Source organism: Gopherus evgoodei, chromosome 5 (assembly GCF_007399415.2).
Source record: "Gopherus evgoodei ecotype Sinaloan lineage chromosome 5, rGopEvg1_v1.p, whole genome shotgun sequence".
Classification (NCBI taxonomy): domain Eukaryota; kingdom Metazoa; phylum Chordata; order Testudines; family Testudinidae; genus Gopherus; species Gopherus evgoodei.
This window is the reverse complement of record NC_044326.1, coordinates 111,990,909-112,006,396: the sequence shown is the minus strand read 5'-3', so window position 1 is coordinate 112,006,396 and position 15,488 is coordinate 111,990,909. Positions and strand designations below refer to the sequence as shown.

The window sequence follows — 15,488 nt, the reverse complement described above, 5'->3', positions numbered from 1 at the left end:
CACAAAACAGCACAATGAAAATCTGTGCTCCTGGTGAAATGGTGATCAAAAGTGCAAACAAAATGTTAGGTGTATAATGAATTGGACTGAAAATATTGTAATTCCAGTGCATGTCAGTAATAGGCCCTTGCTTGGTATACTGCATTCAGTTCTGGTCAGACTACCTAAAAAATAGTTATGACGGTAATAGAAATGGTTCAGAGACAGGCAACAAAAATGATTACAGGAATAGAAAAACTTCGATATAAGGAGACATTGAAAAGGCTAGGACTGTTTAGTTCTCAAAGGAGACGAATAAAAGGGAACATGATTCAGGGATACAAAATAATGAAGGGATAAAGAAGGTAAATCAAGCACTTCTATTTACCTACTCTCACAATACAAAATCAAGGGGCTATTTAGACTGAAAGGCAGCAGTTTCAAACTCATAAAAGGAAATACCCTTTTACCTAATGCATAATTAATCCTTGGAGCATATTGCTCTAGATATTGTTGTTGCCAAGCTCCTACTAGGAGTAAAAGAAGGAAAATATCTGTATGGATATTGTAAACATTTACAGTTATAATAGATAGGATAAAAAAATTTAGAAGGGATATAAATGTTCATGCTTCAGGTCATGAGCCCAACTTCTATAGAAGTTAGGCAGAAACTTCCCCTATGCACAGATTATGCCATAATTGTCCACTAAGGAGATTCTTGTGCCTTCTTCTGAAACATCTCATACCCGCCACTATTGCAAAACCTACTGCACTCAGTGGACAATTGTGATGAGCCAGAATGGCGATTCCTGTGTTCCTTTCTTCACTATATTCATTTTATTTATTTTTTAAAATATACTTTTAAATGATGCAATTATTTTAAATGGTGGAATTAGAAAGGAAGTAGAATTGCAGTTACAGAGTCCGTTTTGGTGGTTTGGTTTTGGAATGGAACAGCTTATCTTTTAGTAAAAAAAATATAACTAGTAGTCCTTTCATTGGTTGGGATGGAGTGATCTGTCACTGAGAGTATTTGCTGTTAGTACGGGGACTCCATTTTGATTAGGCGGAGGAAACCTGGTGGGCTGGCGTTTAGGAGGGGTAAGAGTAAGGAAATATAAAATTTGCCCCTTGCTTGAAAATGTTAGTTTAGTTAGAGAGCCTGGTTCAGGCAGAAGTTTTCCCTACCTTGAAAGATGTACTCTAGCCTGAAGCTTAGCTCGTACTACCAATCCCAGGAGTTCAAATATCACAAGTCAGACCCAAAACTCATGAGATTTAAAAATGATATTTATTGGGTTCTTTTTTATTTGCCTTCTGTTTGTTTTTTCTGTGTTTTTTTTTAAACATTAGAGCTGATGTTTTCAATCTTTCTCTCTGCAATCACGAGGGATAGAAAAGAAAAGAAAAGAAAAGAAAAGAAAAGAAAAGAAAAGAAAAGAAAAGAAAAGCTGCAATTCCCACACATTCATATGATTCCAGGAGCTGCAGCTTTAGGTAAACACCTGATATCATAAGACTAATGATAAAATTGTGTGAGTTGGCAGCAGTGCTAGTTTAAGCAGAGGCCTGATCCAGCTTCCATTGTACTTAAACTGACAGGAATTTTTGTAATTTAAATTATCTTATTTCCTACAGAAACGTAAGTGAAAAGTTGTATTTTTCTCAGTATTTTTAATGGAGACCTACTTTTTTCTGCTCTTTTCCCTTCACTGTATTTGTATGTATGACCCACAGGTCATACATGCTGATAGCTGTGTGATATTGGCATGTTTCATGAACTTACAAAGCCTTCATAGGGGTTTCCAATGTTATTCAATATTTTTGAACAGCCATTGTCTTCATCATCTTTGTGGTGTAAAATACCTTGTAGTTCAGTTATATTCTGTGCAGCTAGAAGCATGGAATCCTAGTAAGGAATAAGGTGGGAAAATAAAAATAGATTGATTATTTGCTGTAATACAGTATAAGTGTTCATGCAAACCCTGCAATAGTATTAATCTCTTTGGTTATCTATTCCATCCCTTACCAGTGCAAGATTGTATCCTATGATATATTATCCTGTGTTTTATTCAGTTTTATTGTACATTTCTCAAGGAACAGGGTTATCATCGTTCAATTTAGCAGATTATTCCACACCATTAGAGTTTACTCAGAAAATGTGAAATTCACCTTCATTCATTTCTGCTGCATTTTGGGTCGTATGCATAGGTACAGGGCCATTTAGGATTTGGTATTACATGACACTGTGAAAAGTGTGTGTTGAACTGTTCACATATACGTTTTATGAGTGCATAGCTCATATAGGTGTGGGTGTGTGATATACCCACCTGCAGATGTTGTAGGGAGAATGAAATATTCTTCACGCAAAATTTCACAGTCTTTTCTAAACTTCTAAATAGCTTTTCCTCCTTATTAAAGGTCTGGTCTTTCACCTGAAATAGATGTTTACATGACAGTTAGGGCAGCAGAGAACTAATGAAAGGATTGGCCAGAGGTCTGCTAGAAAAATCTAAAGAAAAGCCCATGAATTCCTCTCCATGAAGCTGGATCACTGTACTGAAGTAACTCTTCCAAACCCACCTACAATAATCAGGTCTAAAGAGAGGAAAAAACAAGGATACTGGAATGTGTATGATAAAGAGTTTGAGTTTTGCCGAGCATTAAGGTAGCATGAAGTTATTTAATTGTAGGCACATCTATGTTTAACAGTGAACCCCTCCTTTTTTATGTTTACACAATTTGGGCAAGAAATGATAGGTAACAACGTAAGTCTTTTCACATCATAGCAGTGCTTCCTCAGGTGCTCTCTCTTGCAGATATGGGCAACTACTGGTGCAGAAATTTTGTTGAATTATTTCTGTAGCACTGTGCGGCCCTGTACATGTTACAGTCCCATTATCTCTAAAGAGGTTGTTTTACTTCTTTATGGTATATAAAGAAAGCCTGATTTTTTTTTAATTCTTCCTTTCTGCTTGCTTTTTACCTTAGAAATATGAGAAATGTCAAGTCTAGTCTTCACTGCTTTCACTGTCAGAGTCATTGAAAGACTCAGAGATGTGTGTCATGAGCTTTCTCAGCTTCCAATTAAAGATTCAGCATTCCCTCTCCTATAACACTGGCATCTTTTTTCCAAAGTGATTCTTAAGTTTTTAGAATTCAAAAAATGTTAACAAAAACAAATAGTAAATAGTTCTAACAGACTGAATAAAAATCATTTCCCCTCTCAGTCAGATGTCACTGTATCTTGGATATCATAATCCTATTAATCCCCCAGTCTGCCATGGAGCCTTCTAGGAAAAACAGAAGTAAATTTGAATTTCTAATGTTAAAAAAAAATTGGGGAGGTGGAGCGGGTGGGAGGGAGAAATGTCTCCTCAAAAAGAAACAAACAGAAGAAAGGCACAAGGCTGCAAGTAACCTTTCAAAGGGCAAATGTTCTTGGATAAGCAATCATAGTAAAGTATACAGGGTAAAATGTTCAAAAGCAACTCACTCGTTTAGGAGGTTACATCCCATTGACTTTCACTGAGACACAATGTCCAAAGCACCTAAGATACTTTTGAAGATGAGGCTTGAATGAAAAATTAAAACACTTCTTCATATTTTCATTGCCCTAATTACATTATTTATTGGGATAACATTTTCAAAGGCACCTAACTCACTTGGGACCCTAAGTCTCAGTGCAAGTCAATGGGACTTAGCCTTCCAAATGGCTTAGGGGCTTTTGAAATTTTTTTCCCAATAAACCAATAATTATTTAATTAGGGCAATGGAACAATAAAGTAGTGTTTTAATTCTTTGCATTCAACACACTGCAGCAGATTTATTTTTTAAAATGTGTAGTCATCTAATCGTTCTGACAGTCAAAGGTTCTTATGCATGTAGGGGAAAACTCATTGCCCATACTAATTAGCATATAAGTCTTGTTTGATGATCCTGGTGTACTAGGATCTGAATGATGCTGAATAAAATGCACATAAAATGCCCTCTGCACCTACAATATCTTCTACCAACCCATCTATTGAGCATTGACTTGCATATTCATTTTGTTGAGAATTGCTGACCAGTACCTCTTTCCTGCAGGTCAGAGATTTGTAGAAAAGGCTAGATCCAAAAGAAAAGATGGAGGACACATTGAAAGGTTTTCCTTTCAATCTAAGGTCATAATATCTTTTCATCTTTGATGTGACACATGGAAAATTACACGATAAATACCACAAAACAAGTGACACAATGCAAATTTGCAAATGGCTGACTAAGTACCTGAGGCTCTCCCCCCGTCAGAATTTTCAGGTGGCTAGTAACCCTCTTGGATTTCTTGCTAATGGAGTGAATATTCAGTCTGGAAAACTTCTCTTTAAGAGATTCTTCTTCATCATTCTTCTTGTACTTCAACACTGCAGACAGAGAATTTCACAACACTAATAATCTGTATTCATAGGGCTCTAACATAGCTCTGCACTCTAATATAAGACCATTTGAGACAAGAGACTTTGATATCCGTTGCTGTAATCTTGTGTGAAAATACTGGAAAGAGGTAGTAAAGTTAAGGCTTAAATATGGCAGGTCTTTAAAAATATCTTTATTATTTATTAATTATTATTAGTGTTTGCAGGAGCATCACTGATGTTAGTATAATGGATTATATGCAATGCTGAACTATATTCATTTTCACATTTTTGAAGTTTATATCCCTAGTGATCCAACCAGGATGTTTGTTTCTAAGTTTGAGACTATAATGCAGTTATGTATCTCAAAACCCAGCAGGTTTTGTAGCCCAGATAAAGCCAGAAAAAATATCCTTAGTAACATAATTGGAGCTGAAACCATCTCCTATAATCAACAGCCAAAATCTACAATGTATGAATACAATTAATAGGAGAAAGGAATATACCATCTCTGTTCCCTACCTAAGTCTTTCCTTCTTTTAAGTTCATTGATGTTCACATTAATGTCTTTCACAGCAGCAAAGGCATCTTGCAGTGCCTTGTGGTCAGGGTGGGAAGCAGGAGTCGAATTCAAGAGCTCGCACAGTAACAAGGGGTATTTCATCACACGCTGTATTGGTTTGATCATCAGGGATCCCATATCCATTAAATTCGGTTTTCCTCTATTATTTATACAAACAAACAAACTGTCATGTAAAATGGCAACCCCTTGAAGAAAAAAATGCATTAGTCCTATCTAGTCAGTGAAGTTATTACCTTTTTAAATCTACAGTTGAGTTTTTAATTATTGAAGATGTCAAAACTGGGGCCTAGTTTTGCATTCAGTTACACAGGTGCAATTCCCATTTAAATGGAAAGATTAGGAGACACATTAAGTGGGGAGTCTGGGTTGGGGTAAATTGAAAACTTTTTTTGGCTCCCTCGGATGAAAGTTACACCAGCTTAGACTTTCTTAGACTCACATCTACTGACTAACATATAATTTCTACATGACCTCTGAATTTGGCCCACTGTGGCTAAAGGAGTCTGTATGGTCTGCTTTACACACCAGACCTGGGAGAGAGGGATGCAGTAGGAAAAATAACCAACAAAAAGAATGTATTAAAATATTCATATTACACCTCCTTTAGGCACCTCAGTGTGAAAGTGATATCAGCTCAAAGTTCCTTATTTACACCCACTAACTGTTGTGTACCTTACACCACTGAGCTTGCCTCTGTAACCACAGTCCTTTGTTATGCTTTCTGCTGCAGAAGTGACAGGGTCGATACTAGTAGCCTTGGTTGCTGATTGGTGAATCACAGCTAGTGATGAGCGAATTTGAAAAGGATTCAAAATTTGGTCTGGATTATCCAGTTTGGATGTTTACCCCAAGCTTATCCAAGCCATCTGGATCTCTTGACCCCACTCCTATCATGCTCTGACTCCCTCCTTTCCCACACAATCCATTCCCACCAAGTGGCAAACATTCTAAAGCCCTGCTCCCACCTCTTTCTGCAGGTTCTTTTATGGAAAAGTATTGGAGCAATTTGCTTCCTCTGCAATATGTGGGTAAAAAGGGCCTGTTTGCCTCTTCACTCTTGACAGTGACAGGGTTTCCAGGGAGAAAGAGAAGGAAAGAAATTTCTGGACATGCTGGGAAACTCTGCTACAACCCCATGTTGGTAGCAATCATGTATAAACTGCTGGGGACCTTCTTGTAGGTCTGCACTTTAAAGGAGGGAGGGAGACATTAATAATAGTGTGAACAAGACAGGAGCCCTGACTGTAATGCAGCTTTTCATGACAAAAACACAGAGCAGTGCTTCCATTACATCCTAAAGAAAGAATTTCTGGAAGGAAAAAAGTTCTGAGATTAACTATGTGAGATTTAATGAGAGGTGAGCCAGAATGTCTGAGCATGGGGAGGGACTGGGTTTATGGAAAATAAAGGGAACATAGAGGGAATACCCACTGAATATTGCAAACTCCCAACTTTTGTTGTGTTCAGCCATAAACACAGCTGATGAGAAAGAAAGAAAGAAAGAAAGAAAGAAAGAAAGAAAGAAAGAAAGAAAGAAAGAAAGAAAGAAAGAAAGAAAACACTTTGGCTTTCACTTATAAAAATATACTGGAGCACTGTTGACTAATTAAGTCATGATTTGGATGCTTTGGAAAAGAGGCATCTACATATTTAAGCCATCTCTCATGTGCAGGCACTCAGTGTAAAAAGTCCTGCATGAAAAAAGGAGTTTTAACAGTAAATGCTTTTTAAAGTCTCTTGATGTTCCCAAGCCTTTTCATCATTTCTCTTTTCTCTTCCTCCTCCCCATCTATCCTGCATCAAATATAAAGCTGTTTTCCCTTCTTTTGCTTCTGGCAGCAGGAATAAAAATAATATTAAATTGTTATTGTTTTCCCTGAAAAGCCCCATGAATGCAAATCTTTTAAAAGCTGCCTCATGAATCGAAATCTTCAAGTGTCTTCTCTTCATACAGTTGCACTTTGGACAGCCGCCCAAGTGATAAACAGCTCTCTGTTCACATATCTGCATGACACAGTCTAGCAATATGGTTTGAAAGATAGTAGGTTTGTTGTGAGATGATGACTCCCTGCGGCACAAAATGCCACGAAGTTCAACTCATCTAATTCTACTCAGTAAGATTATTTTACGATAACCACTCTCCCTAGATTAGTCCTGTTTCTAATATACCCCTTTAGAATATGCTGCAGCCAATCAGAACGCTGCATTGCCACACAATTTAAACAGATGTGTAACGACTTGTGACATCTTTTGTGCAGAAGATAAAGCTGATAATTCATTTGTAATGCTACTGCAGCCACCCAGTCTTATCATGAATTTAGCAAGTAGTTTAGTGCCATAAGTAGCTGCAGTAATCTCATTGCAAATCATTGCTGTTGCTTTGCAGTCATGTAAACACAGCTGGTTTAACTGCATCAGGTTCCACTGCACACCCCTGCGCACTGCATGCAACAAAATAAAGTCACAGATGGGGTGGCGGCATGGATTCGTACATCTAAATAGTCATAGTGGCAAACTAGGAAAAAATATACCATTCAATGTTAAGTCTGGCATGCGCTCTTTATGAAATATATAATTCCATTGTGGGACACACTAGCAGAAAACATGTTAAGGTGGAGTTGGGGTCACATTAAGTTATTGCTGTGTGTGTTTGTCACTTAATGTTACTTAAACATTATTTTTGTGTGTGCAAATTCACCATTTTGCAAAATCTATAGGGCAAATAAATCACTATGGCCCATATTCTGCTGTCACTTACACCTATGCAACATCAGTGAACTCAATGGAGGTTGCACGGGTATAAGTAAGCAGAGAATTCGGTTCTATTTTATTGTCCAGCTGGAGTAATCTATTCAAGTGTAGCATGCTTTAACACTGAAGACGATGTTTTCCCGGTTATACTCAGTGAAAAGAAATCTGTAGCCTCACAGTTCCAGTGACCTCAGAGATGCTTGGGGTAGATACCAGTGTATTTTCTAAAACAGGATAAACCAGTTGTGGAGAGCAGGAATGGAAGAAGCATCAATGGATCCCATTGAAGCAATCCTTCTTTTTATAGGCTCACAGATTCTAAGGCCAGAAGGGACCATCAGGATCATCTAGTCTGACCTCCTGCACATTGCAGGCCACAGAACCTCATTCAAATAGCTACAAGGTAAGGGCCCAGTGGTGGTTTTTAGCCACAATCCTGAGGAAAGGGTGGCATGACACTGCAATACCTCAGGAGAAGGTATTTGCAGTGCACATACTACAGTATTCCTTAGCATTCCTGAGTACATGGACTGTGATTATGTCTGGTCCTTGCTCAGGAGAATGGCTCCTTGCACCTGTCACAGTCACAACCACACAAGGACCAGGCACAATTTGGCATCTAAGAGGTGACTGCTCATGAATCCTTGATCAATTTAAACTCAGTGAGAAACTCACAATTTAGTGTTTCTACTGGACATTCTTTGAGGGATAAAAGTGCATGTTAATTTCTGATAGTGCAGTGCAAGTCAGAATGGCCAGTTCACACTATAAACACAAACACTCACACTTTCAACTATTTGCTTTTTTTCCCCTCATGACTGTAGCCTTAACTTAGAATTTCCTGGCTTTCAAATGTTCCTTCCCCACCCCCATAAGGTATTTAGCAGAGCAATTTTAGCAGAGCAATATAACCTTACCTCTTTTCTATCAGAATTGATATTTTTGCCTAGGATTGTAATTTTTTTTTTCAGTTCTCTCACTCCTCTCCCAAGATATCTTCAGATTTGTCCCATTTTGATGGCCCTGGGCTCATGGGTCTCCCAAAACTACAGTCTAGGAATGTACCCTTCTTTATTGCCTTATTTAAGGCAGGAAAGACAGTCATTAGCTCGGAAAGAATTTTATTCTGAGAAGAGCTAGAGGGGTTTTGAATCCAGAGTTCAAATCTCTATCACTTGGACCTTGCTGTGCTAGTCTAGGATGTCAAAGGATTGCACTGTTGTTGGTTTTTTGAGAAGCATGCTTTAAATCACAGAAATACATCTGTTCTGAAGGGAGGCGATAAAATAAAGGGCTCTTGAAGGACTGGGAACCAGGTTAAGTAGCTTCATAAACCGATTTTGAAAGATACTGCAAAGCAGGTGCAATTGTAATTAGAAAACCAGATAGATTAGGAAAAATTAAAAGTCAAAGACTTTATCACCAGTGTCTAGGAGAAATCTAATTTCTGTTGCTGCACAGGATTTCCTGTTGTACTAAAATGGTGCTCTTGTTCTGAACATTTCCATACATGCAATTTTAAACATTTTTAACATCTGGAGATCATTTAGATTTTTTTTTCCTAAAAAACAACAAAAAAGTTGGCATGATACTTACTCTTCTTCATATATCTTTCTGCAAAAGGAGAAAAACAAAACAAGTGTTAGCTTCCTCCTAAGAAAAAAATATATACAGACTATGGGTGAAATTCACTAATGTGTTCAGTGACACAAAACAGCCATAACTGGCCAGTTGAGCTAGGTACTTCACAAAGCAGCCAGTGGGTACCAGTGAATCTGGCCCCACATCTTCTTGAAAATACAGCCCTTAATGGGTAAGGACTTTAATAAATCAGGTTTTGGTGATAAAACTCAACCATCTGATAGATATTTTATATAAGGGAGTTGAGGGTACTGTACTAGCAGTAATTAATGTTTAAGTCCTAGCTACAAAATCACTAATCAATAAAAGAAAGAGTGTAAATTCTTGGGCTATATATTTGTCCACTCTATTCTCTTTAAATAGAAATAAAATTTTAAAGAATGAAAGATGGACAGTGTATTTCAGTCTTTTTGAATATAAGTTCCCTTGTATTTTATTAGGATTCCTTTTTTTTTTCCCAATGAAAAGATTTACTTCCTGAAAGACTCTTTATGTAGATTAACTTTCAAAAGCCGTCAACAGATGTGTAACTACTATGAATTTATTCACCAAAAATATGCAGGGATATGTGCTAATGTTTTGGAAACAAACACACATTGGGATATTTTATTAAAGGTATGATTTAACATACAGAAGAAGTTTGGCCATTGGAAAGGATGGTATGTTTAGTGAAAAAACACATTAGAATAAAAAATTCAGCATCTCTTCATACCTGACTTTTCTCTTGCCCAGTGCTGAACAATATTCCCTCCCAAAATCATCCCATTGCCATCTGGCTGTCCACCACAAAGCCCCCTCGACTACAGCTGACTAACTGAGCATCAGGAAGCTAATATAGTAGTGCTGCAGTGTTCCTGCAGTGATAGCTTTGGGAGAGCTCTCTTTGGTAACCAAGATGCTTCTGACTAAAAGTAAAGCAGGTGATCCCCAGCAACATTTAATGTATACAAAATGAATTCCATAGGCTAAGCTAATGCACAATATCACTACTGGATTATAAGATTCTACAGAATTTACTAATGCTGATGCCTCCAAAGTATCACCTACAATTTGGATGGAATTTCTAGCATGTTAGAACTCCTCTGCAATCAGCATGCAGTGTAAGAGACTGGACAAGGATAATTAAATACAGTGTGCCAGCACAGTTGTGCAGAGCACAAACCTCATGACAGTCCTAATATGGAAGTATTTTAATACTGTAGGATACAGCTCAGCTGAGAAGCAGCAGCTCTGCCCCTTAATCATTTGGATCCAGTTTCAGTATTTTTTTAAAATTTGGTAATACTTTGCCCAAACAAAAATGTCTTTATTTTTAGAAGTGAATTTTTGCAAGAATAACCGTTGTGGGCACCAGAATGTGTTATCCCTCATGGAGGAAAGGAGTCTATGCCTTATTTAGTAGGAACTCTAGTTAATTCCCCCTTTTGAGCTGTACTCTCTATAGGATAATTACAGATTCAGATGAATACAGCTATACATTTTAATTGAGTACTTTCAACTCTTTTTTTTACTAACATTTCTGACACTTGCTGAAGTGGATACAAATGTTCTGCTTGTCATCGTTAGTCACTGTAAACAAAACCCAGGGGGGAAAAAAGCAAAAACCACAATGCAATGCACGTAGTGATTTTTTTCCCATTAGTTCCTGAAAAAAGATTAAGGGTTAACCAGGAAAGAACAGAGTAGGAAAAAAGACTTCATAGTGATGTACTTTAGAGCTACTTCCAGCTATGAAAAGCTTAGTAAAGCTCTGAACTGGGGAATCCAGTAACTAGATGCATTATGGTGGTTTCCTCACACAGAAGCATCCTGCAATGGCCACAATCAGAGATAGGCCATCGGACTAGATGGCAAAATGGAGATAGAGAATTTGGGGGTTGGGATCAAGGTGCTCAGATTCACATGGCTGGGATTAGGATTAAGTCACATTATCCTATTCCATGCCAGCTTTGAATAGAACTTCTCTAAAGAACTGGAAATTGAAGCTGTAGAACTGAGCAAATTCACTTGCCATTCAGGCAGTCACAGCATGCCTTAACTGTGAATTCTAACACTCACAACACAAGGTATCTAATAGTGCAGTCACTTCTAATTCCTGTAGCCTGAGAAAGCCGTAGAGAGACAGACGTACAAGTATACTGTCCGAGAAAGCAAATAGCTACAATCACATGACATTTTAATTCCAGTGACGTTATCCTGTGCATACACATTTGATGGAATTACAGAAGATAGGGGGGGTGTGTGACAGGTCTTTGGGGGGCTTGGACAAGGTTCTCTCAACACCTTTTATGATACTGCATTTCTTTGCCAGTCTGGGCACTGAAGCTAAAGGAAGAGAAACCTTCCTTGTGCTATTTTTGCCATCCTAGAGAGAAAGAAATCTAATCATGGCCCCTGGCTTGTCATCTTTTCATGAAAGCAGCATAAGCCAGAGCTCCCAACAAGCCTCAGAAAACTCCAGATTTACAGGGGACCTTTCATCTACATCCATTTAAAATGTTTCCTGACAGGCAGCTAACTATGGACAGAAATCATCATTTGAAAAGATCTTACTTTAATGACTGTACGCAGTGTTTTAAATGCTGTTTCAGTTCTTCATTCTTTTCATAGGATTCGAGCATTGTGTGCGCATCGTCATGGTGGTAGCAGTAGATTTTATATGTGTCTTCTAGTGGGCCTTTAATCTCCAAGAACACTTCTCCTGATAAAGAGAAAAACAAAGCATGTCAGGCCAGACAACAGCATCTCAGAAGGCGTTTTCCTCAACATTAGTCATGAGCTAAAAAGGCTGGTTTCCACTTTACTCACCTCAGAAGCTACCTTGTGTGTATATGTGCATTATTTATTATATGTCTTTCTCAGTTGCTCATCTTTGTCATAGCTGGGCACCATTATAAGAGTTTGAAAGAACAAAAATTCCCTCAAGGAAAGGTATGAAATGCTCTCTTCCTCCCCCACTCCTGTGCCCAATTCCTCTCAGTTTATAAGGAAACCAAACTGTGTGGTTTAGCTCTTATAGGAAGAATGGTGCTGTGTGTGGACGTCAGGGGGAAGGAACATAAGCATGCTAATTTTCTTTTTGGTGTTTTTTCAGCTGCATATAAACCTAAATGGGTCATAACAGGAATAACGACTCCAGCCTCCCATTAGTCTATTTGTTTTTCTCTTTTCATTAATTCTGCAGAAAACTGAAGTAACAACAATTGAGGCCCAGGATAGAGTTTTTCTTCACATCACTGAAAACCAAAGAAATACTGTTGATTGGAGTCATTATTATATACCATTTAGATTTATATGCAGCCAAAATGGAAAAGGATAAAGGAATATGCTTACATTCCCTTCCCTGCACACTACACACCCTACACCATTCTACCCTTAAGAATTATATTTGGGATTTTCAAATGTGCTTCCATCTCCTATTGAATATAAATTGGATTTGTGTGCCTAACTCCCTCAACCTCCGCCCCCACCCTAAACCTCATAGCTTGGTTTCCTTGTTAGAAAGAGATAGTAAGCTGAATACATCTGTTTTCCTGAGTGATTTTATTTTTTGTTCTTTTAACCCTAAGTAATGGTACCAGGATCAACAACAAGATGTACCTTAGAATGCACATAATAAATAATAATTATAATGTGAACTACTGTGCTGGGCATTTTTAGAAAAATTACACCTGTGTGGCAACCACTCAGATTCTTCTCCTTTTATAAACAAGAAGGTTCCATTGGAGTTATAGTAATAATGCCTAAAATTAAAAGCAGAATGATACATTAATTGAGATTCATCGCCCCATTCACAGGTCAAGCACAGTGCTGTCAGGTACAGTTTTCTTGTTGCCTTTCAGCCTGACCATTGCATTCCATCTCATAATACACTGTATGAAACACTCTGTCTTGAAGTGAAAAGTGATTCTGTTTCCACAGTAACAACAGATCTGTTGTTTTTCCATAGCAGAGAAGGTTAACTGGGCTAATGTGTGTTGGTTTTAAGGTGTGAATAGGGGAACAACAATGATTCAGATAAGACCACCAAAGTTAATTTCACTTAGTGTTGGACCACAAATAAGAAATCTGCCAGAATCCTGGAGGCAAAGGTACTTACATCATCTCTGTTCTGTATCCTCTGTGATAAATGCTAATACCAACAGCTAGCAACATTCATTGCAGACTGAGTTTCCCATTAACCTGTATGTAGACTTTTATTATCCAAAAGTGCAAGGAAAACCATACAAACAATCGCTGGGTCCTGTTCCCTTAGTTCTGATTTGGCTGGTCTACACTATGGGGGGGAATCGATCTAAGTCGATGTCCTTTTCACTGCGGTGTGTCGACGGGAGACGCTCTCCTGTCGATTCCCCTTGCACTTTTCATTGAGGTAGAGTACCAGAGTCAATGCTAGAGCGATCGGCAGCCAATTTACTGTGTCTATACTAGACATGGTAAATCGACCCCCGCTAGATCAATCACTGCCTGTCGATCCAGCTGGTAGTTTAGACAAGCCCTGAGATGCTGACTATTCATAGTTTCCACTGATTTCAATAGGAGCTGTGACTGCTCAGCACAACCTTTAGTGTATTAGCTTCTGATAAGAGCAACAGTTTTGTTTTCTGCACCACAAATACCAACTATAGGCTCACAATTCATCTCAGCAGATTCCCAGATAGGACCAAAAATGTTACTCACTCCCACAAAGTAAATGAGCTCCGCAAAATCTGTGCATTAGTTTAGTGTGCCACTATGCCAAATTAATTAACTGAAGTTTATGTTGTTGCTAAACAAGAGATTATGTCCTGACTTGACTCAAATGATAGATCTTTATAGAGATAGATGTATTTCCTAAGTCTAAAGTTCTTCTCCATCCCAGACCATATGAACTGAAGCAACCAACACAGACGTAGGTAAATTATTATGGCAGCTTCCAGTATACTCTATATAGTCCAAACTATTGGGCTGTGTTTGGGGACTGGTATTACTTCCAGTCTCAGTCTTCTGAGTAATTTGGGGAATCCAACACTGACTGCTCTCCTGTACTGCATTCTAGAATGCTTTGATAAATTGGCCTTGGAGATGAAACCCAGAAAGGCTTGAATGAGGGCAACAACCTTTCCCCACAGCTTTCAGTGGTGCTTCCTGTTTCTGCAACAAAGGGAAGAGGGCAGAAGGGATCAAATAGTAAATTGAAGCCTTGCTGAAATTTCTAAAACTTCATATTCCTGTGATATCCAGTCACTAGAATGGGGAGAGAAAAAATATACAGGAGGAGGAGAACTAAAATGTGTGTATAAACTCCGCTCAATATATTCAGAAGGGCAAACAATATTTTATGATGTGTGAAATGTGACAGAAAATAATATAAGGTCATTATGTAGATCAATGATACCTCCTCACTTGGAATACTGTGTTTAGTTCTAGTCACACAATTTAAAAAAAGATACGGGAAAGATACAGAAAAAAAAGAGGGTCGAGAGACAGATACCAATAGTAATTAAAGGCATGAAGAGACTTAGGCCAGGAGAGAGAATAAGACCTTGTTTGCACTACAGGGGAAATTCGATCTAAGCTACACAATTTGAGTTATGTCAATAGCGTAACTCAAATCGACATAGCTTAGATCTACTTACACACTACGCGATGTTGATGGGAGACACTCTCCTGTCGACTCTCCCTACTCTTCTTGATCCAGTAGAGTACAGGAGTCAACGGGAGAGTGATCTGTGGTCAATTTAGCAGGTCTTCACTAGATCCACTAAATCAACCACAAATGCATCGATCGCTGCAGGATCGTTCCCCCGATAAGTGTAGACAAGCCCTAAAAAGACTGGAGCCTGGTCTACATTAGGAAATTCAGTAAATATAACTACTAAACCCCTGAATGACACAGTTAAACCGACCTAACTCCTAGTGTAGACAAAGCTAGGTTGATGGGACAATTCTTCCTGAGGGAGATAGAATACCTGCACTGACAGGAGAAGCCCTCCCGTTGGTGTAGGCTGGTGTAGCTGCTCAGCTGCAGTGTTTTAAGTGTAGACAAGGACTAGGACTTGTTAGTTTAGAGGGGATGAATAAGAGGGGACATGATGGAGTACACAAAACAAGGAATAGCATTAGAGAAGGTAAAGTGAGGTGTTTCTATTTGCCTTTTCTCT

The 15,488-nt window shown here is 38.3% G+C and overlaps 1 protein-coding gene across 1 annotated transcript in view; it reads right to left on the bottom strand.

Annotated features, from left to right (window-relative positions):
• Positions 1–15,488, bottom strand: part of ARHGEF38 (Rho guanine nucleotide exchange factor 38) — a 51,634-nt gene that overhangs the window by 16,628 nt on the left and 19,518 nt on the right. Inside the window, exons 4-9 of the mRNA XM_030564503.1 lie at positions 11,899–12,046; positions 9,301–9,318; positions 4,893–5,092; positions 4,246–4,379; positions 2,310–2,414; positions 1,766–1,888 (exon numbers count right to left, since the gene is read on the bottom strand). Coding sequence (XP_030420363.1) covers positions 1,766–1,888; positions 2,310–2,414; positions 4,246–4,379; positions 4,893–5,092; positions 9,301–9,318; positions 11,899–12,046 — 728 coding nt within the window. The remainder of the gene's footprint in view (positions 1–1,765; positions 1,889–2,309; positions 2,415–4,245; positions 4,380–4,892; positions 5,093–9,300; positions 9,319–11,898; positions 12,047–15,488) is intronic.